General features: G+C 58.2%; 1 protein-coding gene across 2 annotated transcripts in view; it reads left to right on the forward strand.

Moving 5' to 3' along the window:
- The window catches only part of MID2 (midline 2), a 113,418-nt gene that overhangs the window by 66,252 nt on the left and 23,699 nt on the right, over positions 1–23,467 (forward strand). For both annotated transcript variants that reach the window (XM_087748979.1, XM_087748980.1), the window contains exons 3-4: positions 11,175–11,270; positions 20,278–20,385. In XM_087748979.1, the coding sequence (XP_087605105.1) occupies positions 11,175–11,270; positions 20,278–20,385 (204 nt within the window). The remainder of the gene's footprint in view (positions 1–11,174; positions 11,271–20,277; positions 20,386–23,467) is intronic.

Below are 23,467 nucleotides of genomic sequence, written 5' to 3' on the forward strand. Positions count from 1 at the left end.
TTGTAGCTGACCTGCAAATCCAAGCTTTTTGGTATCATCAATAACTCTTATTCTGATTTCTTGATTTATTTGTAACTTGTTAATGTTTTGGCGGTCTGTCACACTGCCGAGTTGGGGTGGCCAGAAAGGAGCCCTGTCTCGCTGCGATCAGCCCTCTGCCGTGGCAGCATCCCATCAGGACCACCTTGACGTCCAGGGAGAGGAGCAAACGCTCCAGGGCGGCTCGACTGCTCTGTTCCAGCTGCAAACCTCAGGGACGAACCACTTCTGAGCATCACTTCTGGTGAGCGTAGGGGGGATTGGGCGGCCAGCACGGATGCAAACAACTGCCTTTGGGTAGATGAATGCTGCTGGGCATCCTCCGCCCACCTTACCCGTCAAGGGAGCACGGAGCGGAGGGCTGAGTGTGGAAGCAGGTTACCGTTAAAATGTGCTGCTCAGGCTGTCTGATCTCCTGCAAGGCCTGCTGTCACCCCACCCGTGGGGTCAGCCTTGGGCAGCTGGATAAGAGGGAGAGATGCTGCCGTGCTCCCACATCCATCGGGCAGCCACGCGCCCCGGTGTGTGCCCTCTGACCGCCGGAGGCCGTGGGTCTGGGAGGGGAGCTGCCAGATGTCCCTGCCCCTCCATAGCCTGGAAGCGGACATCATGATGAGATCTGTCCCAAGATGTCTCAGTCAGTGATGGAGGATGCAGAAGAGAGAGCACCCAAAAAGCTGCTGTGCCGTGCCCTGCACTGACTCGTCACTGGGATGGAGGGAACCAGCCTCTGCTGGAAGTTTATTTGGTGGGTGCATGAAAGCTGAGCTCTCCTTTGGGCAGCTCCTGGTTTTCTCTGCCAGCTCCCAGCAGAAGGCACACGCCAGCCCAGGCGCCGCAGGCCGCCCACGGCGCCGCAGCAGCGTGCTGGGCTTCGGCAGGCTTTCCCCTCCGTGCGCTGCGGTCGTGGGGACGTACTGCTGGAGCCCTCGCGCCTTGGGATGACCGAGGAGAAGGTCTGGTCACCCCTTCACAGGGAGGGTGTCAGCTGGCTTGTTCTCGCCCTTTTTCTTGTTTTACCCAGGAAAACGGATCAACGTGGCTTGCCAGGGAACGGCTTGTTCCTTGGGAGACGCGCTTGTGTGGACGAGCTCCAGCAGCACGAGGTTATCCATCACCAGTGAGCCATTCCTCTTCTCTCTGCAGTGAGGAGGACGACTCGTGCCAAGGACTTGCAGGTGTTAGGGCTCTTACAGGATCTTTGCCTGAAGGAATATTTTCAGAAGCAAAGCCCCTGTTTCTGTTGAGTAGCGCAGGGACAGAAGGAGCAAACGGGGGAAGTGTACGTCCTGGAGATGCACGCTAAGCAGCCAGACGGCAAAACTTGGCAAAAAGATGCTTCAGACTGAGTCTGCAACTCATCAGCAGCTTTGGAGGAATGACAACATTAAACTGTTTCATGTGATTTTCCCCCCCCCCCCTTGGAACTGTGCTGGACAGCTTTGATTTATGGGAGAATTAGCATGCTCTCCCCACCCCGTTCCTCAGGTTGCCTGTCTGTAGGAGCAGAAACATTTTGTCATGTTTCTGGGGAAATGAGGCCAAAGAGCGAGTTTCTGGGAGGAGGCGAGCATGACCCTGGGTTGCTGCCATTGACAGGCAGCGAGTTTTACCCACGGCCATTTTTTTCCTCTCGTTTCTGTAGCTGAGAAATCAGAAGTACCTTAAGAAGACAAAAGCTCTGCGTGCGTACGTGTGTGTTGGTAGAAGTTGAAATCTCTGCCATAGTTGGGGATGTGCTTCGGTTGTGTCCCCGTGGTATGCAAGGGTCTGCCACAGGGACGGAGCGATGCTCAGGAGCCGCCCCAGACCTGGCGGCGGTAAGACCATGCAGAGGTCTGGCCGCTTTCCACGTTCGGAGGGCTGAGCTCTGGGAGGAGTGTGGTGGGCTTCAGGAAGATGTGGAGGTGCGATTATGCAGCTGGATGTCCATGAGAGGTGCTGTCCTCCCTGGTAGACAAGGACTGTTGCTGGCAGAGGGAGGAGAGGGGTCCTGACAAAGCTGCTGCGCCTTGGGGGAAAGGGCCAGGAGGTGCTTTGGAGCCTGCAGACCTTTGTAGTGCAATGTCCTGGGTCACGTCGGTGTTAAGGTCTCTTTTCCAGGAGCTTCCAGCCCAAGAGCTGTGAAAGGCAGCTGTGATCCTGCCAATGGATGCGTCCCTCGTGCCGGGGAGAGGTCGGCGGGGAGGGCGTACGGTCGGTGCCTCGCCGGCGCGAGGGGCTGCCTGGGGAAGGGAGAGAGGAGGTCAGCGGAGCCAGATGAGGGAAGCTCGCTCGTGTGTTTCATGCCTGGCCCCCATCCCAAGTATGTCTCCTCTGCACCTCGTTACGGTGTCTCGGGGCCAGGTCCTGAGCGGAAGACCCCGGAGCCAGGGTTGTGCTTGCTGCGTTACCCCACGCAGGGGCCCGCAGCCCTGGGTCGCCTCGCTTGCGTGGCGAACACGGGTGCTGTAGCCCTGCCAGGCTGCAGGGCTCGATTTAACAACAGGCAAGGAAAGCACTCCTTTAATTCCTGAAAGGTCTTTCACCACGAGCACGCACCCCTTGGCAGCACCAGCCAGCATCGGGGGCAAGCGCTGGCTGTCGATAGCATCCCCCCGAAAAACCAAAGGTGCCTTTCCTAGCACCGGCCCCGGCGCTGCAGCCGGCCGTGGGTCTCGCTCTAACACAGTGTGGGTTTGCCGGGAGGATGAGATGTGCTTGCAGAAGCGGGTGCTGTAAATCTCAGGAGAGGTGAGGTTTCCCGGCGGCTTCGCAGGGCAGCGGCTGCAGGACGTGGCTTTCCCTGCGAGGTGTAAAGCTGTCGGGGCACCAGGGCTGCTTCAGTGGCAGCACCGAGCGTACTCACACAAAGCTGACAGCGCTATGAACCTGGGTGAGCGAAAACATGACGTGTCCTTTCATTTTAAGTGCCTCTTCGCTCCGACTGGGGGATTTTCCAGCTGCCTCAGTGGTCATGAACCACATCCCTGTAAATGAAACCGGCTTGCTCTAACTCTCCTTGCGAGCGGTGCCGGTGCAGTTTCCATCCTCCCTCCCATCCTGCCAAAAACCAGAGCTCATCCGAAGCCGCAGGAGGAGAGGAGTTTCCTGAGAAGGATAAACAAGCCATTCTCATTGCCCCATCTTTGCTGCTGCAAAGGAGGCTTACCCACTCCCCTGCCTAGGAGCCCCTAGCGACTGCTGTGTCGTTAGTGGCCACGGGCTAGTGACAGGGCAGCAGGAGCACCCGGGCAGAGCACGGGGAGAAGCCCTGGCCGCTCCTCTTGCTTTCCTCCAGTCCCTTGGCATATCCAAGCAGCTGCTGCCATCACGTCTTCATTATTAACTCCGTCGCTTTTCGGCATCAAATCGCTCACCCTAACGAGGCAATTTGCTGTTCGTGCTTCATAGTCCCTCTGTAACTCCGGTGGCTGTATGCCCGCTAACAGACCCTTCATTTCACATCCAGTCAAGGGCTCCTGTCAACGAGACACCTGCAGGGTGGAGATGACTTGCGGCGAAGGTGCAGGGCAGGACCCTGGGGCGCGTGGACCACGCCAGGGCCTGCCCTTGGCTCCGGCCCCGCTGCAAGGCAGCGGATGGGGCGACAGCGGGCTGGGAAGCGTCAGCAGCTATTGCGGCTGTGGTGCTTTGGGGTCACCGGCCTGGGGTTTCTGCAGCCTCGCACCCGCCGCAGGGAGACGCCAGCTCTTGCGCAGGCCAGGTGAGTCTCGGAGATCGCTTGTCTCCTGTAAGCTGAGGGCTCCTTGCGGCCAGGCACTGGATGCTGAGTGGAAGAGTTTTGTCAGTCACGACAGATATTTTTCCCATGTCCTTTCTATTAGGGAAGGACGACGTGTCGGAAACATGTTGCTTTTTGGGTAAGCACATCTGCGGGCAGAAAGATCTCTGTCCCGCCCAGGAGCACCCGCTTGCTCAGCTCAGCGCCTTCCTCGGGGCTGCAGACCCCGCCACCCCTCCGGCTGCTGGCGTGTGCCTCGCGGCAGGTCGCAGGGGGCTGCCGGACTCCGAATCAGCCGACCTTTTGATGCTGCTGGTCCTAAGCTCTGTCAGGCACGTGATCACGCGCTCCCCTTCCTACCGACGGGGTAAGGGAATCTGGGCTCTGACGAAGACTTTCACCTTGATGTGTAACCAGGCCCTGGGGGAGCTGCTGAGAAAATCACCTGCAGCACCGACATCCAGAGCAGTAAAAACCACTGCAATTATGCGAAGGGTAAAAAAACCTTACTGTCTCCTCAGGTGATGGGTTTGGAGAAGCCTGGCTGCCTCCCCTTGGAGGAAATGCGTTTCTCACGTAGAGGGAGCCTGGCAAGAGAAGCCCCTGGCAGCCTTTCTGAAGGAAACTAGGGCTTGAGATAGGGGCAGGAGCATCCCCGGGAGGTCCCTGCCGGCGCGGGCTCCTGCCCCCGCGTGCCCCGGGCGATCCCCGTGGCCGGGGCAGCCCCCCAGTGAGCAGGTGGAGGGTCGCCCCTCTGGCTGCAGGCTCCAACTGGTTGTGTTTAGCTCACAGCTAACTGGGACGTCTCCTGTTTCAGAGACATTTGCTTGCCCGCTGGGCGCTTTCTCCAGCAAGCATCTGAGCGGCCATTCCCTGTCCCTCCTTCAGCGATGGACTTGCATTCTCTGTGGCGAGAAGCTCTAGATGTTACAAGCCAGTGGCCAAAGCAGTGCGTGTTAGATACTGCTAGAAATAAAAAGAAACCAGTGCATGACACAGGCGCTGCCTCCCTGCCCGCCATGCTGCTGCAGGGGAGCTGCGCCGGGTCCAGCGGCGCTCGGCGGTGCCTGGTCAGGAGCGTTGGAAACCTGGTGAGGAAACAAGTCAAGCTCAAACCAGTCAGTGCCTCGTTTCCTCGTCCTTTGCAGCGATGGAGGGATCAGGAGCCCCGTGAATGTGCCGAAGGATGAAGGGAAGAAGCCACGCGCGAGCCCTTCGGCAGAGCTGCCCTGTGAGGAGGAGTAAATAACGCCTTGCTGCTTTGGTGGTTAAGCAGATTTCTGCACAGGTTCGTCTGCTCTCATCAGCCTGGGTTTGGGACCATCCAGTGATGAAGCGCCAGAGCTGCGGGGACCCTGCCGCGCCTGTGATGGCGTCCCGCGGGGGTGGGTGCGGGGGTATCTGCAGAGCGCGGCCGGGGCGGGGAGGGATTGCGTTACAACCCAGGGTGTTTTGTTATCTCTCGTGAGGCGAGACCGAAGAGGGGTTTGCTCCCCACAATCGGACAAGTTCAAGCTGGTTAGCTCGGTGCAGAAGAAGATGCTCAAGAAGAGCCGTTAAGACGCAAATCCAATATGTGCTAATTAGGCAGTGGCACAACAAACAGCTGCAAATTTTACATTCAGTTAGCCCTGTTTACTTGGCTTTTTTCTTCTTTTATTTTTCTCTTCTAAATTTAAATTCCCAAGGAGACACTAGATGCAGTATGTGCTAATGAGCAGCACTTATTCCTGATCCTGCCTGCCCTCCTCGGCACCCGCGTCCCTGCTCAGCCCAGCAAAGCTTCCCCTCTGGGCTCCGGGCTGATGCCTCCCTCTCTTCTATCTCATTGCGAATCGGAGCACAGCCACTGAAATGGTGGATTTGCCCCACTGAGAGCAGGATCCTGCCCCCGCTCTTGCTGGGCTGAGATAACTCTGTGCTTGCTGTGCGCGGGGTGAAGAGGATGGGCTGGGGACCCCCCGGACTCCGGGCTGGGGACCCCCCAGGACCCTTGGGGACCGGGGCCGTGGCTTGAGCACCGCACGCCGGGGCCGCGCGGGTGACTCCCACCGTGGGACTTGTGATGCTGCTCGGGTGGATGTGGCGGTGAGCCCCGTGCCATGGCACGCCTGCCGCCGTGTCCCCTGCACCCCAGCCACCAGCCCTGCTCCCCACGGGGGAGCTTTCCTCCGGAGCCGCTTCCCAAGCCAGCATGAAGGTGAGCGTAGAAAGAGCCGCTCAGGGTTTAAACCCGATACATCATCAGGGTTTAAACCTAATGAACAGATTCAGAGCCGCTCCTCATTGCTCTGACTGGGCAGGGGATGTGGCGGGGCATGTTGCAAGTTGTCTTTGCAGTGCACTGAATTGCACCCTCGTCTGGTGGGCAAGTGCTTCCCCTCGGTCCCTGGCCCCTCTGGGCAGGTGGCTGGGATAACTACCAGGGCCGCCTTCCCTGGCTCCGGGCTCCTGCTCCCGGCTCTGTTCAGCACCGTTAGAAACACCATCAGAACCCCGCCATAACAAATCCCTTGATTTTCTAGGTCAGCTCTGCCGGCGAGGGTGATACCAGGCACTGAAAGCTGGCAGTTTATTTCAGCTTTTACTCAGTATGTTTTGCTCCAAAGCGACTTAAAATGCATTAGTGTCAGAAGGCGGGAGCTGCGCGGGAGCCGCTCGGCAGCTCAGTCGTGTCTTTCTGTCACTTGTCCTATTGTCTGGGGAAATTCTCGTAGCAAAGGCAGGCAGCTGACTTGCTTATCGTATTTTCTCCCTGATTTTTTTTTTTTTTCCATTGGGGGCTGGGAATTGATTATCAACATCATCTCAAAAGGAGTTGTCGCTACCAGGGCTGACGGTGGTGAAGAGCGGGTGGGCCCTGTGCTCTCGCTGCCCGGCGGGGAGGGGAGGTTGGAGCAGGAGCCTCTGCCGGCACAGGAGTGGTGCCGGCGCTCTGGACCTGCCGTGGTCACGGGGAAGGGCCTGGTCTGTGCTGTGCTCGCCAGCGCCCAGGCTTTGGCTTGGCAGCGCGGAGGTGGCTGTCGTTAGCGGAGCTGGGAGGATGCGGCACAACCACCCCATCGTCCTCCCTCCCCAAAATGCACCTCGGAGGGCGGCAGATGGGCTTGGGACTGACCCTGGTGGGAGCTGGCTGTGGCCATCCCAGGCCGGCCGCCGCTTCCGAGGAGAAGCCGCGCTGGCATTCCTGAGACGAGCCGTGTCGGTGCCCCTCAGCCCCACAAAGCCAGCGCAAAGCAGTGTTTTGGCTGGGAACAGGGACACGGGTGTGAGTTTTCTATGGCTCCAGCAGCGTTGCAGCTGCAGGATACCATCAAGAACTTTGATGTTGGTTTTAAAATCTGACCAGCTCCCGCAGGAGCCATCATGGCAGGCTCCGGATACCCTGGGCGGGGTGCTGGTGGCACCTGGCTTTCCTGTGCTGCTCCAAATTGGGCAGAGGACACCCAGCGCAATCCTCCCCCGTGCCAGGAGACCTGACAGCCCCTCCTCAGCCGCCGAGGGCTTGGCCGCGCATCCTCAGCCCGGCAGAAATCCCACCCAGCTGCCGCCGGTGCCCTTCCCCTGCATCCTTCTGGTGAAGCTGGTGAACGATGGTAGGCATCCAGGGACCCGTTTTCCTGCCGCTTTGCAGCCCCGGGGGTCGGGGCCGGCCAGTGGGCGAGCGGGGAAGCGTTTCACAGCTGGTTTGACTGCGGGGTGTGTGTGTGCACATGTGGTTATGGATGCACAAGTGGTTTGTGTCTGTGGTCCGCGGAGGGAGCAAGGCAGGGACCTGCGATCTGTATCGAAAGCAATTATAAATGAACAAGGGCAATGAAAAAAGCCCTAAATAAATCACTGAAAGTAAACACTCTCCAGTTTTGGCTGCCTTTGCATGAATATAAATGTGGAAAGCTGGTCCTGGCAGAGCCAAGTGACACTCTCCCGTGCCATCTCGCCGGGCTCGCTGGGGTGAGCCCTCTCGCCCATCAGAGCAGCGCTGGGGCTGGTTGCAAGTTAATGTCAGCACAGACCAGCAGCAGCAAAAGCCCCCCGTGCCGCCGGTAGCCTTTGCACTCCCGTGTCTAAGGCTTTCCCCAGCTACAGAGGCCTCCAGGTTCTCCTGGCCTGCACCCAGGGGTTCCCACTGCTGGAGAGGACCTGAGGCTCACGTGGCTCCAAGCCCGTGGGGATCGGACCCCCCGTCACCCGGCGGCTGCAGCCAGAGCAGGTCAGTGCGATGCTCCCGAGCGGCTCAGCGGGGGCCCCTTCCCCTGCCAGCCTGCTTGGGGCCCGAAAGCTGCTCTGCTCCTGTCTCCCAGCTGGTTAAAGCCACGAGGCCGACTGCGTTTCCCATTGCGGACCAGCTTCCAGACTGGTGGGTGGGGTGGGGACCGGCCGTGGAGCGCGGCTCCCAGCGGCGCAGGGAGCGCGGGATGTGCTCCTGCCGGGGGCAGGCAGGGTCCTCTTTGACAAAGCACAGCGGACCAGGAGGAAGCCTAATATTTATAATTCCTAAAGTTGTCTTGAACCCCTGACCTTGATGCTGTCTTCAAACAGGAATAGAAAAATCCGTGTTTAGTTCGCTGCTTGTTTGATATTTAGAGAAAAAAGAAAATTGAGAAGTTGTTGCTCATCATGCACATAACTAAATAAAATATGAACATCGGTGCTTGCACATCAGTGCCATGTTATTCGGCTCCTTCGGTTGCGTGCCAAATATATTTATTTTGCATCTGGTCACCTGCAGGTAAATGGGGTGCAGCTGGTGAGCTGCTTTGTGGAAGGTGCCGGAAAGGGTTTGATCCTGGCGGGGTATTCTGCGAGCTGTACGGCCGCAGCCAGCTCGGGCTGGCTCTGAGAGGCGCGGCTGCTCTCCCCCGGTGACGGCGTCCGTGCGCCCTTCCTCTCCGGGCCCGCCGGCCCCGCGCCAGCCGGTTCCCATCACCTGGGCGGCCTGGCCCCTTCGTCTCACCGAGCGCCCGTGACTTTGCTCAAGGACGTGGTGGTGTTTCCTTTTTATCTCGTTTTCTCACTTCTCCTCCCAATTGTAGAGAAATCAACTGTTCTGTATTTCAGGCCAGAAGGTGAATGTTTGGGGAAATTACGAGCCTGTTATAATGCAATTAAAAAACAACCCCTATGATTGCTGTAATTTATATACACCTACAAAATAACCAGCTGGTGTAATCAAAGCTTCTAGCGTATTTTATTTGTTTCAGCAAATCAAACAGGAGGAAATGGGTCCATCTGCATTTTCACGTGCTGCACGAGGGTCTGCAGCAGCCAGAGCTGCCTCCCACAGAAGCCCTGCAAAGGGAGCAGCGAGGCAGGGCGCTTGCTGCTTGAGCCATCATTAACACGAGTGAAACGCTGCCGGCAGCTTCCGCATCCCTGCAGTACCAGCGGACGCTTAACCAGGGGAGGAGTGCTCAGGAGCAGGTTTTGGGCACGTTTGGGGATGGGGGAGGAGTGATGCTGTCCCCTGGAAGACTGGGGATGCTGCATATGTGTTTCGGACTCGTGTGCTTCAAGGAGTGTATCTGTCTCGAGCTCATCTCCCTTCCCTCCCTGCCCTCCATCAACAGCCTGGAACATGAAAGCAGATCGGCTGCAATTTCAAAGCTGTGACTTCAGTGCAGCCGAGTTGGTGATGAGGAAGATAATTAGCAAGTTAAATGTTCAATGCTTTAGTCAAATTATGTTTAATAATATTGAGCTATAAGGAAAGAGGGTGGCAGGAACTGTTAGCAGCTGGCTTTTTCATTATCGATATAGCGTTGTTGTGCAAAGCACTTTCCACTTAATGAAGGCACCCTGGGTTTTATTTCATTTTTCAAACCCGCTTCTGTGTTCTGCTTCACCCGCCGTTGGCTAGCAATTTGCAGGATTGCAAAAGAGCTCGGAGTATTTTAGGAGCCAGTGGTTTTTCAGGAATGAATGCTCTGCCTGTGCTTCATGACTATGATTCAAGTTCTCTTGGCTAACTAGCCCCCAAATTATCTGTGCGTGCAGAGAAAGGCCGTGTTTATGGGTCTGCTGGAGTCTTGATGAAAGCCTCGGACTGCAGTTTCTAGCTGAGGATGAATAAAACACTGCAGGGATCCTTTTCCAGCCCTGAAGTTTAAAATATTAATAGGATATCATTTTCCCGACAAATGTTGCAACAGGTAGTGAGCACTTTTGTTATAAAACGTTTCCTCTTAGCGGAGCCACGTATTTTAATGGGAATGCAGTGTCACTTAAATTATTGATATCCAAAAAACTACGAGTCCACTGTGTGTCCACAGATATCGAAATCTTTTCAAACGGGCTCTTTCTCCGCGCTCCGCTGGATCGCGTTCTGCTCCATGAACGTTGCAGCCTGCGGGCGCCAAAAGGGACCGCACTCCCCGGGCATCCCCGCGCCGCTCGGGCTGCGGTCCGCCGGGCGTGATCCGCTCCCGCCAGCAACAGGCAGCGTGGAAGGGAAGGGCAGGCAGCTTGCGGCAGGGCCCACAACCTCCTCCCGGGGGCCTTTTATCTCCGGTACCAACAGAGGATGAGGAGGGGAGAGCAGGGGTGGAAAATAGCAGCGCTTCATTCGGAGCGGGCAGGCTTCCTGGCTGGCCATGGAAGCAGAATAGCTCTTTATACTCGTATAAAAGGTGGGACGTGGTGGGAGGGAACGGCCAAACTTGGCTGGGTTTTGGCAGCGGCGGGCAGAGGCTGCCGGCGGCGCGCGCGGGGCGAGCTGTCCCCGCGGCTCCGTGGGGAGCTGCCACATTGCTCTCCCTGCCTGCGCCTGTGCTGCTCCAGCGGAGATGCTTTGCAACGGACAGAAATCCCTCTCTGATGGTTCAGCAGGCTCTTGTTTGGCTTCTTCACCACGTGCAAAACAAAACTGATGACGAAAATAGCCCTGCTGGCTTCTTTCCTGGTAGAAGCGCGGGGAGCGGCACGTTTACTCTCTGCCACCTTGTCAGAGGGTTCAGCAGCAGTGAGTGGTTTGAGAACATTTTTGAGAAACTTAGATACTCCTGATGATTTTCCGGCTGCCTATAAAGTTTTCCAGGGAACCCAGGAGAAACTTAGCCTTGCTGCAGGAACACAACACACCCCGGCTTCTCAAACCGCCTCCAGAAAGGAGCAGCCAAGGGCAGACACCCACGCCGTCCCCTCCGGCTGGTGACCTCCTCGGGGCCGCCGCGGTGCCAAGCTCGGTGGCTCCCCCGCCTTGGGCCGAGCACTTGCGCGACCCATCAGCATGGGCAGGAGCTGCCAAGAAACCCGAGAGCCTTTGCCCAAAGTTATTCAAGTAGTTGCTCCCTCAGGCAGCGTGTTGGGTGGCAAGTGGTCTTGGTTGCTAATGGGGGACTGGGGACACTCCTCTAGCTTTACTGATCTTTTGGTTTTTTCTCTTTCTCCTCTCCCATTTCTGGACTCGCAGCAAACCCTGGAGACGAATCTCACCAACCTGGTTAAACGCAACAGTGAACTGGAAAACCAGATGGCCAAGCTGATACAGATCTGCCAGCAAGTGGAGGTTGGTGAGAGCCGTTGCGGGACGGGGGGTGGTGGGGAAGGTGCATTGGGAAGCTCCTGGCTCGAGTATGGGATGCATGGGATTGCTCCTGTGTCCTTTCCGCGGGGGCTGCCCTGGGAGCAGGGATGAGCGTGTGGTGGGAAGCATCACGGACGCCGAGGGGCCAGTGGGAGGCTTCGTCGAGGCTGAATTGTGTTGGAGAGTTTAGTGCCAAATGATGGAGGACACGGGGATGGTTCCCAGGGGTCTGTAGGGTCTGAAGGTGGCATGACTGGGAGCCACTGGGAAGAGACACAGGCTGCTGGGCTGGCTCAGGAAGGGAGGACCTGCTGGCTGCTCCGTGCACGGGAGCAGAGGGTGCTTTCGGTTGAAGCCAGGCTGACACCGAGCATGCAAACACAGCTCAGCTCTCAGAGAGGGGGGAAGCAGGGTTACCCCTTGTAGCTGCCTTCTGCGATCAGGTGCAGTTCTGCTGGCAGCTCCTGTTTCCTTTGGTGCACAGGTGGGATCTGCTGGGCCTGAATGCTGAAAAACCTTGTCTGCATCTGGAAGGCATTAGTGAGAGTTTGCTTTGGATGCTCAACGTGCTATAGCCTGCACCCTGCCTTCAAACGCTGGAGCATCTCCAGCTGCGCTCCCAGAAACAACAAATCCTTTTGACCATGATGCCTCTGTGCTTCAAATTCCCCATGAAACTCTGGGCTAGTTACACCTCCTCTTTCTTGTCTGGGGGTGCTGTTAAAGTAAACTAGTTAATATTTGCAGAGCACTTGAATATCAAAGTGCCGAGCACTCTGGAAGGAAATTGCTAGCTGTGCCGGCGGAGCGGCCTTGGAGCAGCGCGCAGCAGCCACGGCCGGGCAGCCCCACGGAGCGGCGGCCGCCCGCGGAGCAGGACCAGCCGCCCTCACGGCCGGCCCAAGAAGGGAGTCGTGGCCACGTAAGGGCAGCTTGTGTCAAAACTGCATCTGCCCAGGCAGGTGTGGAAGCTGTGGCAGGGGTCCTTCTCAGCTCCAGGGTCCTCCTACTCTGTTAGTTATATTTTAACCATTTCCTCTTGGGAAGGAGAGGGTGGGACCCCACCGTGCTGGGGTGGGTTGAGCAAAAGTCCTCTTCACAGCCTGATGGAGAGGAGGGAAGCAATGGGTGTCTGCAGGTGCCGGCAAGGAAGCAATATCAAATCCCCACAGCTGCTTCCAAGCATTTAATGGGTGGGATGTGCTCTCCCCTGGGAGGTGGTTGGGCTGTAGCAGACCACCATCCCAGGAGTGAAGCCAAGCAGCTCAGGTCAGCCTGGAGGTCAGAGGGGGACAGAGGCGCAGGCAGCGATCCTGGGAACATCTGGGTGCGCCATGGGTGAGACGGTCCTCCCCTCTGCAGGGCTGGGGTGGGTGCTTTCCAACGCAGCCCTCCCTGCTGGGGTGCAGGGGCTGTCGTTCCCGGCACTGATGCTCCCCGGGGCTGCTGCATCCACCATGGCGAGCGGGGGCTGCGCCGTGTTTGCAGGCAAGTCCTTTGTGCTGGAGAGGGATCTGCCTGCATCTTCTGCAGGGCTTGGGTGAACCAGGGCTGGTAATGAGGACTCCTCTTCCCAAGGGAATAAAGGGGGGGTCAGATGTGATTTGGGGAAGCCCTTTGGGGGTAAGGTCCTTCACGTGGTGAGGCACCCAAAGCCGTGCTGACGGGGCTGAGCCTGCTGGTGAAATCAAGGCTCCTTTGAGTCTCTTTCCTCCTAAGCACTTTGGCATAGCCTTACTTTTCCTGTTAGCACAAGAGTGGTTTTCGGACCTTTGCTGTAAAAAGAGGACTTCCAGGCATTGCCTCCAGCTGCCGTATTGCCATTTTGCTGTGTGATTTGCTGCTAGCCGGGGCAGAAGCCCTGGAGAGCCTCTCTCATCCTGCGCTCCGTGACCTGAGTGTGGAAGTGGAGGGTCCCAGACAAGGAGGGCTGGAGGGGATCGTCCCCCGTGGGTGCCTGTCCCGAGGCGCATCATGACGGTGGCTGTCCCACCCGGTCCTGAACGTGCGATGGAGATGCTGCCTCTTCCCGTGGCATCTGGCGTCTCGTGCTCCTCTGTGCCAGGAGGTTTCGTTATTGGGGTTTTTTCAAGTTTTTTCACAGCACGGTCGGTCCTCCGGTTCTCTGCAATCCAGACTGTCCCCTTTTTGTCCATGCTTTCAGATGCAGCGCTCTGAACTGGTGCGGTTCCCCAGCCAGAGCAATGCTCTGCCCTTCTTCCAGTGCTCTGAGGAGAGAGGAAAGGGTTATTGTGGCTGTCTCCAGGTTACAATCCCATTTCTGTATCCCAGGGCTGTGGCTGCAATTTTCACGCCTGTGTCTCCCCGGTAGCTTTTGAGCCGTCCTGCCTCAGACCCTCTCCGCAGGCTGCTGCTGGCTGCCGTTCCTCAGGACGGCGCAGAGCCCTGCGCTGGGCCTCGTCGAGCCTCGCTCTGCTCATTAAGGCTGTTTTCCTCATCTCTCTGATTCACTCTCGGTTCTGGGCTGGCCTCACCCTGTGGCAGCGTAGGCAGCGACTTGTCCCCAGCCCCTGGGTTCAGGCGGGGATGTTGTCTCCATCCTTGCCGCGACAGTGGCTTCCCCTTGCAGGGCAAGGCTGGTTCCAGCCTTTCTGCGGGTTGCAGCGGCTGGTCGTCTTCCCCGCTTTCCTTCCTCCTCCCAAACACAGGCGCTCTGCCTCCCCGCATCCTTCCTGCTGTCAGAGATGGCGATGGCAATCTCTCCTGCCTGAGCTCTGCTTTCTGTAGCAGAATAGCAACATTCAGGCTTAAGCCAGCAGCAAGTGAGAAAGGCTTTGTAGAGGGGATTACAGAAAGCATCGGAGGAAGAGAGGAGATCACCTTTAATCCTGCTGAAGAAAGGGACTCGGCTGACCTTGCTGCTTTGACCACTTGATCTATGAAGCTCTTTGTGTTCCCGGTGTGCAATCAGGCATCTTTTGTTTGCCTCGCCAAGGGAAGTGTTTGTGCGCGCTGCGCGCGGGGAGCCCGTGCCAGCGGGCTGACGCTGCCTCTTGGCTGCGGCTCCGGAGTCGGGAGTTCATCAGCGATGCGCTCCCGTGGAAAACATTCAAGAGGAAGAAGGCGGTTAAGGCCTTACTGTTGTTTCAAAGTGCACATACCAATTAATAGCAAATTAATTTGCAGCTTTGTTTGCTGAAGTGATACATGGAGAGAGGCTGTCGCAATTAGTTTCTTCTTAATGGGCTATTGATTTTTTTGGTTGCTAAATTAAGCAGCGGTTCCTTGAACCGACACCTTCCCAGAGAATAAAAACACCAGGCTGCTGCAGGGATCGCTGACGTGGACTCGGGGGAGTTTGCCAGCGCCTGAGCAAACACGAGGGCTATTTGCTTCACCCTTGGTCACTCCAGCCCTTGCTGGGGGGAACGCAAGCCCTGCGGCTTCCCACGCGCCCTCCCGAGCTGCCTCGTGGGCCGAGCGGCCGGCGGGGGGGTGGGGATGCTGCATGTGCTGACTGGAGTCGTTTGCCCGCAGCGAAGCACGCAGGGATGTGTTTGCACAGGGAGCCGCAGCTTGTTCTTCACCATCTGCATCTCGGAGGGTGACTGGGGCGCTCGGGCCGGGAAGGTTTCCTGCAGGCAGCATCAGCGTTCTGTTCTTTGCTCACTAAATAAGGCCCTTGTTGCTGTCCTGACGATCTGGAGAGAGGAGAAGCGTGCCAGCCCTGCCGTGTGCGCTGCCGGCAGCTGCGAGCCGCCGTTGGACGCAGCTCAGTACGCGAGGAGGAAGGAGCTGAGATGCGCTCTGAGCTTCCATGCCAAAATAAGGAGCAGAAGAGTCACACCTGGGTCTTGCAGCACCACTGGCCTTCCCGAGCGTGGCTGCGCCCACGCGCCCCGTCGTTCGCGTTGTCCTGCGTCTCTCTGCCGGCGTGTCGTGGCAGGGAGAGGGATCGCTGGCTCGGCAGGAGGAACGGCTTTTGTCGGAGGTGTCTCTCCGGGGCTGCCTCTTCCCTCGGGGCTAAGCGGGCTTGGAGTGACAGTGGTAGAATAGATAGCAAACGGATGGCTTGCAGGCAGAGGAGCCAGAAAGTCCTTGCAGAGCCGTGGTGACAGTCATCAGCACTCGCTGCTCTTGTAGGTCACACTTTGACTCCAAGACCCCACCAGGGATGGAGCAGGGATGCATCTGGATGTGCCAGGATGATGGGATGTCTTTCCAAACCTCCTCCTCTGAATCCAGCTCCAGCATCTTAATGAGCTGACCTCTGAAGAACTGAAAGCTATTTGGTATTTCTTTCTGATTCTGGAAGTTTCAGGCCTCTAGGCTGTTGTTTTCTACATAGTTTAGGAGTTTTCAGCTTTGTCAGTCTTTCTGCTTAAAATAACAGTTAAAATACATCTCTAAGCCTTACTAAATATGCAGTCCTGCCCTTCAGAGGCACCTTTTCAGAGAGCACATTAGAGTGTGAAGTAGAAAATATCTCTGCCCCTCTATGCTTCCCCATGAGTCTGAATGCAGGGGATTTTGCTTTCGAGCTATTTGTGGACATTGCATATAGGCGGACCCACGCGATCCCAACATACTCTGCCCACCAAGTCACGTTCCGTGTCAGCCCCGCGTTATGCCCAGGGCACTGCCACCAGCACCCCGAGGCGCAGAGGCAGGCACTCCAGAGAAGAGCATCGCCAGTGTCCCCAGACCGCGGAGGCTGCGCTGCCCGCTGGCGTGGCGAGGAGTGACTCCCTCCGGCACGGTGCGTGGGAGGCCGCTGCTGAGAGAGGGCGAAGGGACCAAATCCCGCAACAGTGAGCGAAGTGTGGACCAAAGAGAGCAGGTAGCGACCCTCCAGAGAAGCTGAGTTTGTAAAATACCAGGGTGGGTAGCGAGACGGCACCCCCCGCGATGTCCCCGTTGGGGAGGGCAGGAGGAGGTGCTGCCTGCGCAGCTGCTCCTGCACAGTGGGATGGTGGCCCTCCGCGCCACGGCAGCCGCAGGGCTGGCCTCCGCGCAAACTGGTGCGTGTCCCCTGGGGCACGGCTGCCCTGCTGCACCGTAAGAAACCTGTTGATGGGTCTGGGGGGGGCAGCGCTGTGGGGGTGGGATAGGGTCCTCGGCTCCATCTCAGAGCTGGGTGCTGGTGCCCGGGTGCGGAGGCGGAGGTTTGCCTGCGCGTGAATCGCCTCAGGCTGCGATGATGCTCCTCTTCCCTCCAGCTGCAGCGTGAGCTTTGTCCAGGTTTGAGTTGTACCATTTGCTTTTTACTGTAGGGCTGTATTGTCCCTAGCACGTTTCCACCCCCACCACGCACACTGAGAAGGGTGAAGTATTTTTTTCCCCCTTCTTATTGCCTAAAGGCTCTCCCCCAGGCCCAGCTTTCCCACAGTTGTAGCAGCTGCTGAGTCTTCACCCCCAAATGCAGCATTTACCTGGGAACTAGCTCATCCTAATGAAAAGTGGTTTGGCCAGTAGCTAGCTGTGCCTGAGCCAGGGCTTTTGCCAGCAGAGCTGTGTTGGCCTGAAAGCCCACCTCCGTGCTCTGCTGGCGCTTTGCGGGTGGGACCCTGGCCTGGAAACGCTCCTTTTTGGACAGAAGGCAGCTGGAGAGAGGGACCGCGGTGGCCTCTGCGGCTTCATCTGCCTTCAGTCTCCTAGAGCATGAACGCTGGCTGAGCTGCGGGTTTCTTGCCCTGGGTAGGTTTTCAGATTTAGGATTAATTTAACCAGGAGCCCCGGATTTGTGCCTGGCATGCCAGGCTGGAGGGGAGCGTGGTGCTTGCTAAAGGACCCCCCCTTCTCCTGCTGTTGTTTTTGCAGTCCTGGCAGCCCGGGCTCCCTCCTGCCGGCAATAGGAAGCACCAGGGCTGCAAATGCTTGCAAACAGCCCTGATTTTGGGCTCCTGGGCAATTCGAGCGATGGCCGCCTCTGTCTGCACTCGTGCCTCGAGGGGCGAGCGGGCTGCCAGCATCTTCTGCGACAGCCTGGGTCGCAAGGCAGCGCTGCCGCCTTTGCTGCTGCCGGCACAGGTTGCTGCAGGCTCCGAACCCTGGGTCTGATTTCCCCCCCTGCTACCTTGCAGCAGATTTGGAGGGTTATCCACTGTTTTTTCTCAGTGGAGTTATCTTTGCAGACCATCAGCTGTCTCCCACTTCAGCGTTGCATAATCTGCTGGCCAGGTTTAAAAAAAGATCTTGTATCAAATGTGTTTAACTCTGGGTTGCCTTCAGACTTCTCCACTGTTTCACATAGCTTTGAGAGTACAAAATGAAGAAAACCTATTTATGTCCTCTACTATACCATTTAATTTAAGTGATAGGGCTCAATTCCCCTTCTGTAAAGTGTATCCCCCTTTCTTGCGCATCCCCCCGAGGATGCTGGTCTTTCCTGGAGGCGGAGGACTGAAACCTCTGCCTGTGCTTTCACTGCACTCTTTGCATGCCTTCCTTTCAGCTTTAAAATTAAAAAAAAACCCAACCTGTGTATTTGAAGCCTGAAAAGGGGGTCCAGCAGGGATTAATTAGCCTAAATTAAGCAGGACACATGCAGCGTTTTTTGTAGAAACAAGACGCTGCTTCCTTCCGCCGCCTGGGGCTGACACCGTGCTCAGCTCCGCTCGTTCGAGGGGCAGGGTGGGACCCCCGCTGCTGCATCCTCATCATCCCGGCTCTCCGAAGGGCGCGCGCTCCGCCTTCCTGCCGGCAGCACCAGCTGGGGTTCACCGGGAGGAGCTGCAATTCAGACAAATCCTCCAGCCCCTCAGCTCCTGACCACCCTGGGGAGGGCTCCTGCGCTCTGAGGCCACCAGCGTCCTACCTGGCGCTCCTGGTACACGCCTGGCACCTGCGTGGCAGAGCCCGGCTGGGCACCGACGGCTCCTGCGCCCACAGCAGTGATGTCTGTGCAGAAGGACCGATGGCCGTGGGAGCTCTATGAAGAAGGAAATTGTCAATGCATCTCCTACTTGGCCTTTTCTGCTCTTCTTCGAAGTCTCATGGGACAAGTCTGCCATCGTGTCCTGCTGCCTTCTCTCGCTGCCCCCCTGCCCTTGTCTCAGCCAGGGAACACTGCTCTGTAGCTCGGGGTGATGAGGGTTTACGGGTCCCTTCTCCAAGGGTGAGAAGGCCGCCTTGAGTAGCATCTTCCAGAGCAAAGCTCCGGAATCAGTCGCTCAGGAGTCCAAACCAAATGGAGGAGCTGCACGTGCTGGTCTCCCCTGTTTGCAGCATCTGTCCCTTCATGCCCAAGGAGCTGGAGCGTCTCCTTGCTGCTTTCCCCAAACGCACGTCGCGAGCCACGCAGCCTGCTGGCAATGCCCGGCCTGGCTGGGGGGTATCTTGCTGGTCAGCAGGGGAGGGTTTGAGCATCACCAGGCTCCCCTTGTCGTGAGCCCAGAGCAGAATCCGTTAGGGGATGGTGCCCCAGTTTAGGAAGTGAACTGCAAGCGCAGTAAGTAATTTGCCTTAAGCTGGAGAAAGCTTAAAGACTTATTGTGGTCCGGGCACGCATCCTGCCAAACCTTTGCACTATGAGAAAATGGGGCTTTTTAGAGCAGCAGGTGCTGTCAGCAGCATCTGGAACTCTTCTATTTTTTTTAGGGGCAAGATGGCTATTTGTAAAAGGCTTTGCTCAGAGGGGCTCCCGAGGGGCTCTGCGACCACCAGACACCGTAAGCACTGTGCTGTGGATAAAGATCAGGGTAATGGTGGCGCCCGTGGAGCCTGGGGCTGCCTGCCGGGTGGCAGCCCCGGCGCGGTGTGCCCAGCGGCCGCCTGGCTTCCGCGCTCTCTGGGCTGAAAGCTGCCTCCCAGGAGGTGCTGCGGCCCCAGGAGCCCTGCTGAGAGCATCCCGCAGCACTGGGAGGGGGAAGGTTTTTCCTCCCTGGGGCCTGCGCCGTGCTGCAGAGCTCGGGGCTGCAGCCCTGCACAGCGAGCAGTCGGAGCAGAGGCAGGGTGGCTACACCAGCCCCGCTTGCCTGGAGTTGTTGCTGCCTTGAGCTGGTTCAGCCCTTTCACTAAGACCCCACACGGCGTTTCCCGATGTGCCCTTTGCAGCCGTGCACCCCCCGCGGGCTCTGCCTGCGCTCCCTCCCTCTGCCTGCACCAAGCGGCTGCTTTTGGTCTCACTTTTGCAGATGCTTTGAAGTCACGGCCACCCTTGCTCTTCCAAGCAGGGTACTCTCATCCATTTTTAAACTTCTTCTTGCTTTAAGTAGCACACGGGCACTGCCGTGGTGTAGGTGCCTGGGGGACCTGTGAATTTTGCTTGGGAGGAGAGGGCAGCGAAGCTCGCTCCTTCTGCAAGAAGCCTGCACTGCTCACCTCGAAGCAGGACGGCCAGGGCAGGATAACCCCCAGCTGCCCCACGGCCGAGGGCAGGATGGGGATCGCGTGGGAGTGCCGAGAGCCGCCCGAGCAGTGCAGCTGTGGCTGTGCAGAGCACCCCAAAACATGCAGCCTGCCCGGGGAAGGGAGCTAGAGAGATCCCTGAGCATCCCTGCGCAGGCCGGCGCTGGGCGTCGGCGCTGTCCCGTGGTACCCGAGCTTTGGTGGAAAGTGCTGCAGCCCTGACTGTGGGGTGCCGCGCCCCGGCAGGGCTGAGCCAGGCTGGGCAGCAGTGGCAGCAGGGGCTTGCTGCTCCCAGGCTGCCACCTCGCCGTGGCCCAGGTCCCGGGGAGGGGGCAGTACCTGCGGAGGAGCGTGTGCCCCACAAGCCGCCCAGCACGGCCCCGTCACCCAGCACCGATGCTGGATGTGCAGTGAGGAGGGCTTCACACCCTTCTCTGGCCTTTTTCCTTCCTCCAGCTGGGGTGGCAATGGATGCAGGTGAGCCAGCCTGCTTCTGTCTGTGTTGCAGAGCTGTTAGCTCCGGCCCGGCTCAGCCCCTGGCAGCCAGCAGAGCTGGGGCCCAGCGTGGAGGATATCTATTGCATCTCTCCCGGCCTGAGCTGGCAGAGCCGCGGGGCTGCCGGGCTCAGGGACGAGGGTGTCCCTTCTAACAGCGTGTACTTTTGCTGTTCCTGGCCAGGTGAACACAGCCATGCATGAGGCCAAGCTGATGGAGGAGTGTGATGAGCTCATGGAGATCATCCGCCAGCGCAAGCAGGTCATTGCTGTCAAGATCAAGGAGACGAAGGTAAGGAGGGCCAGCTCGTGCGTCCGGGCTTCGAGGGTCCCCTCCTGCGCCCGTGGGGTGGCTGCTGCAGTGTCTGTCCTGCCTCTCCAGGGACAGCCCAGCAGTTCGGCAGCCCGTGATGCTGGGACGTCCCAGCCACACGCAGAGGGGCTGCTAGTGGCGTGCGTTGCCTTGCCTGTGAAGGAATTGCTTTGGGCAGCCATCGGTGTGCCCAGCTTCATCTCCCTGCCACCCCAAAAGGCGTGCGAGTCCGGGTGTCCCTCGCTGCTGCTGTCCCCAGGGCTCTTCCACCGTGTGCTTGATGTGGCTGGAGGAGGGAAGGCGCATTGATTAGCGTGACAAATTGGTGCAGTTGCTTAGATCAGTCCAGACAGCTTCCTCAGGGCTTTTCTATCACTGCGGGGCTGATACCATAATGTAGAATTAATATGGAAGTGCCACGCGAGCCCTACGCCGCAGATGAAGGAGAGGCTACGCGCTCTGCACTGCAGCGCAGCCATAGGTGAGCTGGTTTCTCGCCCTTTACTTTGAGAGGGTGTTTGGACCCTTCCTCCAGCTGTTCCCGGTGTCCTGGTTTTTCCTGGCGGTGTCCGTGCGATGGGGAGAGGCTGGAGGGATCAGCTGCAGCTCTGAGCGGCGCCCACGGGAGTTTGCAGTGTGCGTGCACAAGCCCTTTGCCTTTCTTACCGAGCTCAGACGTGCGTTAGGGTGCAGCTCTGCACCCGTCCCAGTGCCGATAGCTAAGCCAGGGAGCAGCATCACCCCAGATACGGATTTTTTTTGGCAGGCGAAGGTTTGGGAGCGGGTTGCGTCGTGTGTGTACGCAAGAGAGCCAACCAGCACGACTCTGGGACACCCTCGGCAGGAGCGCAGGCTTTAAAATGCGTGCTTTTATCCCAGCCGCTTCAGGGAACATATTTTATGTAACGGTGCCTTCTGCTGGTCCATCTGTCTGTCTGCCTCTTACTTCCCACCCTCTCCCCCTAACATCTTTTGTCCATGTTGTCCAGTTTCAGCCGTACTTGGCAGGGAGCCGGAGGGCTCAAAGATGTTATTTTCCTACAAACTGGCAGCGGGGTGGAGGAGAGAGGCCCGATTAGTGCCCAAAACCACCAGCAGAAGAAACGCTCAGCTGCTTCTGAATTGCCAGGGTGGGAGCAGCAAGCTTGTGCCCACGTAGCTGCAAACCCAGCACCGCACCAGTGGGAGATGGATGTGGGGATGGTGGTACTGGCAGTATCGGGGAGGGGTTTGGTTACCAAAGTTACCTGGAAACTGGAACAAGCCTCTTTGCTGGTGAAACTGGGCAGGAGATGGAAACGTGCGGGTCTGCAGCACTGCAATGCCCTCTGTAGCCTCCTGCCCTGCCGGCACCGGCCTGCGGGGAGGCTGGGCAGGTTTCCTCCGTTGCTTTCGACACCTCTGAGCAACGATTTCCAAGTGTGAACGGGAAGCCGCCTTTCCGAGGAGCCCCAGACACAAACATGGGAGAGTTTAAAAAGCTCCAAACACAAAAGAAAGGAGGAAGCGCCAGAGACTGCGGCTGGTTTGAAGTGCTCCAACTGCGGAGTGAGAAATACTGCTTTCCTGCCGAATTGCCATTTGGTTTTCCATTTGTTCTGGGCTCCTTTTCCTGACAAATGGCCCGACAGATGCATGGAGCAGCCTGATTGCATGGCGTTGGAAAGAATGGCAGCTCTGGGCCCAAGAAGGAAAGTCTATGGAGGCAAAAGTGCCGAGGCAGGGGTTTGTCTCCAGCCGGAGTGCGGTCCTGGGAGGAACTGGCTGCTCCATCCCAGAGCTGCTTTGGTAGCTGTGAGGTGGAGCTCCTCCGCCTCCACAAGGGAGCGAGAGAGGTGCAAGGGCCAGAGCAGCAGCCTGAAGTTTGTGCTTGGTCACGGGCGGGAGCGAGGGATGCCAGGCGAGGATGCGCGGAGGATGACGCCTGCCGTGCTCCTGGACAGTGCGCCTTTCACGTAAGGAAACCATGCCCAGCCTTTAGGTGTCTTTTATTCCAGTAATCCTAAAAAAGAGCTCTTCCAAATGCATCACACACGTCTTTGGAAACCCGCCAGAGATTAGATACCGAGGAGCCCACGTGCAGCTCCAAGCTGGGCTCGCACCTTGCAGGACTCAGGTTGATGCTCTGCCGGGGCTCGGATACCACCGCCCGTGAGACTGGGCAGCACCCCACGGCGAACGCGGCACCAGGGTGGTGGGGACACGTGGGAAGGACCCAGGAGGCAGAGAAAATCGTCAGGGAGGACGCGAGAGGAGGAGCAGGAGGGAAGCAGGCAGCTGGGCTCCCCTGAAGAGCACTTTGCCACGCGCGGATCCGGCCGGCGGGTGCCAGCGCCCATCTCGCCTGCTCGGGGCACTGCAGGTGCTGGCGGCACGGCCCAGCCTGGCTGGCCTCGGGCCAGGGCATCTGCACCTCCTCTTCCCTTAGCCACAGCGGAGGCTTTGCCTGGGATTAATGCTGCAGGCTGTGGTCATTGCCGGGATGTGGCCGAGGAGAGCTGGCTCCGGGCACGCCGCGGCTCCTGGGAGCGAGCGTGGCGAGGGCAGGGGCTCTCCTGCCTCTCCCTGCCTGAGGCTGACAGCTACTCCAGAGCTCGCCGAGTCCTGCCTTGAAAGAAAAGTCATCTTATTTCTCTTCCTTATTCTCCTTTTGGTAATTTTTTTTCTGATGAGTCTGGTCATAAAATGAACCATCCATCAGCCCATTAAGCCCCAGCAGGAGAATCGCTTCCTTGTGCAAATAGCCATTTCGAGCTGTGCCTGCCTGCTGCTAGCGGAGATGAGCCCGTGCTCCTCCCCGCTCCATGCTGCCAGGGCACAGCTTGCTGCGGCGTGCCGCTCCTTGCCCTCTCCCCCGGCACTGTCCCCTGGGATGCTCCCGGGGGTGGCAGCCCTCCCCGTCCCCGAGTCTTGGTGCTGGGGCGTTGCAGAGCTCCCGACCAGCCTAAGAGGATCCCCCCGGGGCTCTGGACGGACATGTCCCTCATTGCGCTTTCTGTCGCGGGTCTGTGCCACTTGTCTGACCCCCTTGTTTGGATGTCATTCGTCCAAGCCAACACCT

This window comes from Nipponia nippon, unplaced genomic scaffold (assembly GCF_047370975.1).
Source record: "Nipponia nippon isolate SJK-2023a ecotype South Korea unplaced genomic scaffold, ASM4737097v1 scaffold_12, whole genome shotgun sequence".
Lineage (NCBI taxonomy): Eukaryota > Metazoa > Chordata > Aves > Pelecaniformes > Threskiornithidae > Nipponia > Nipponia nippon.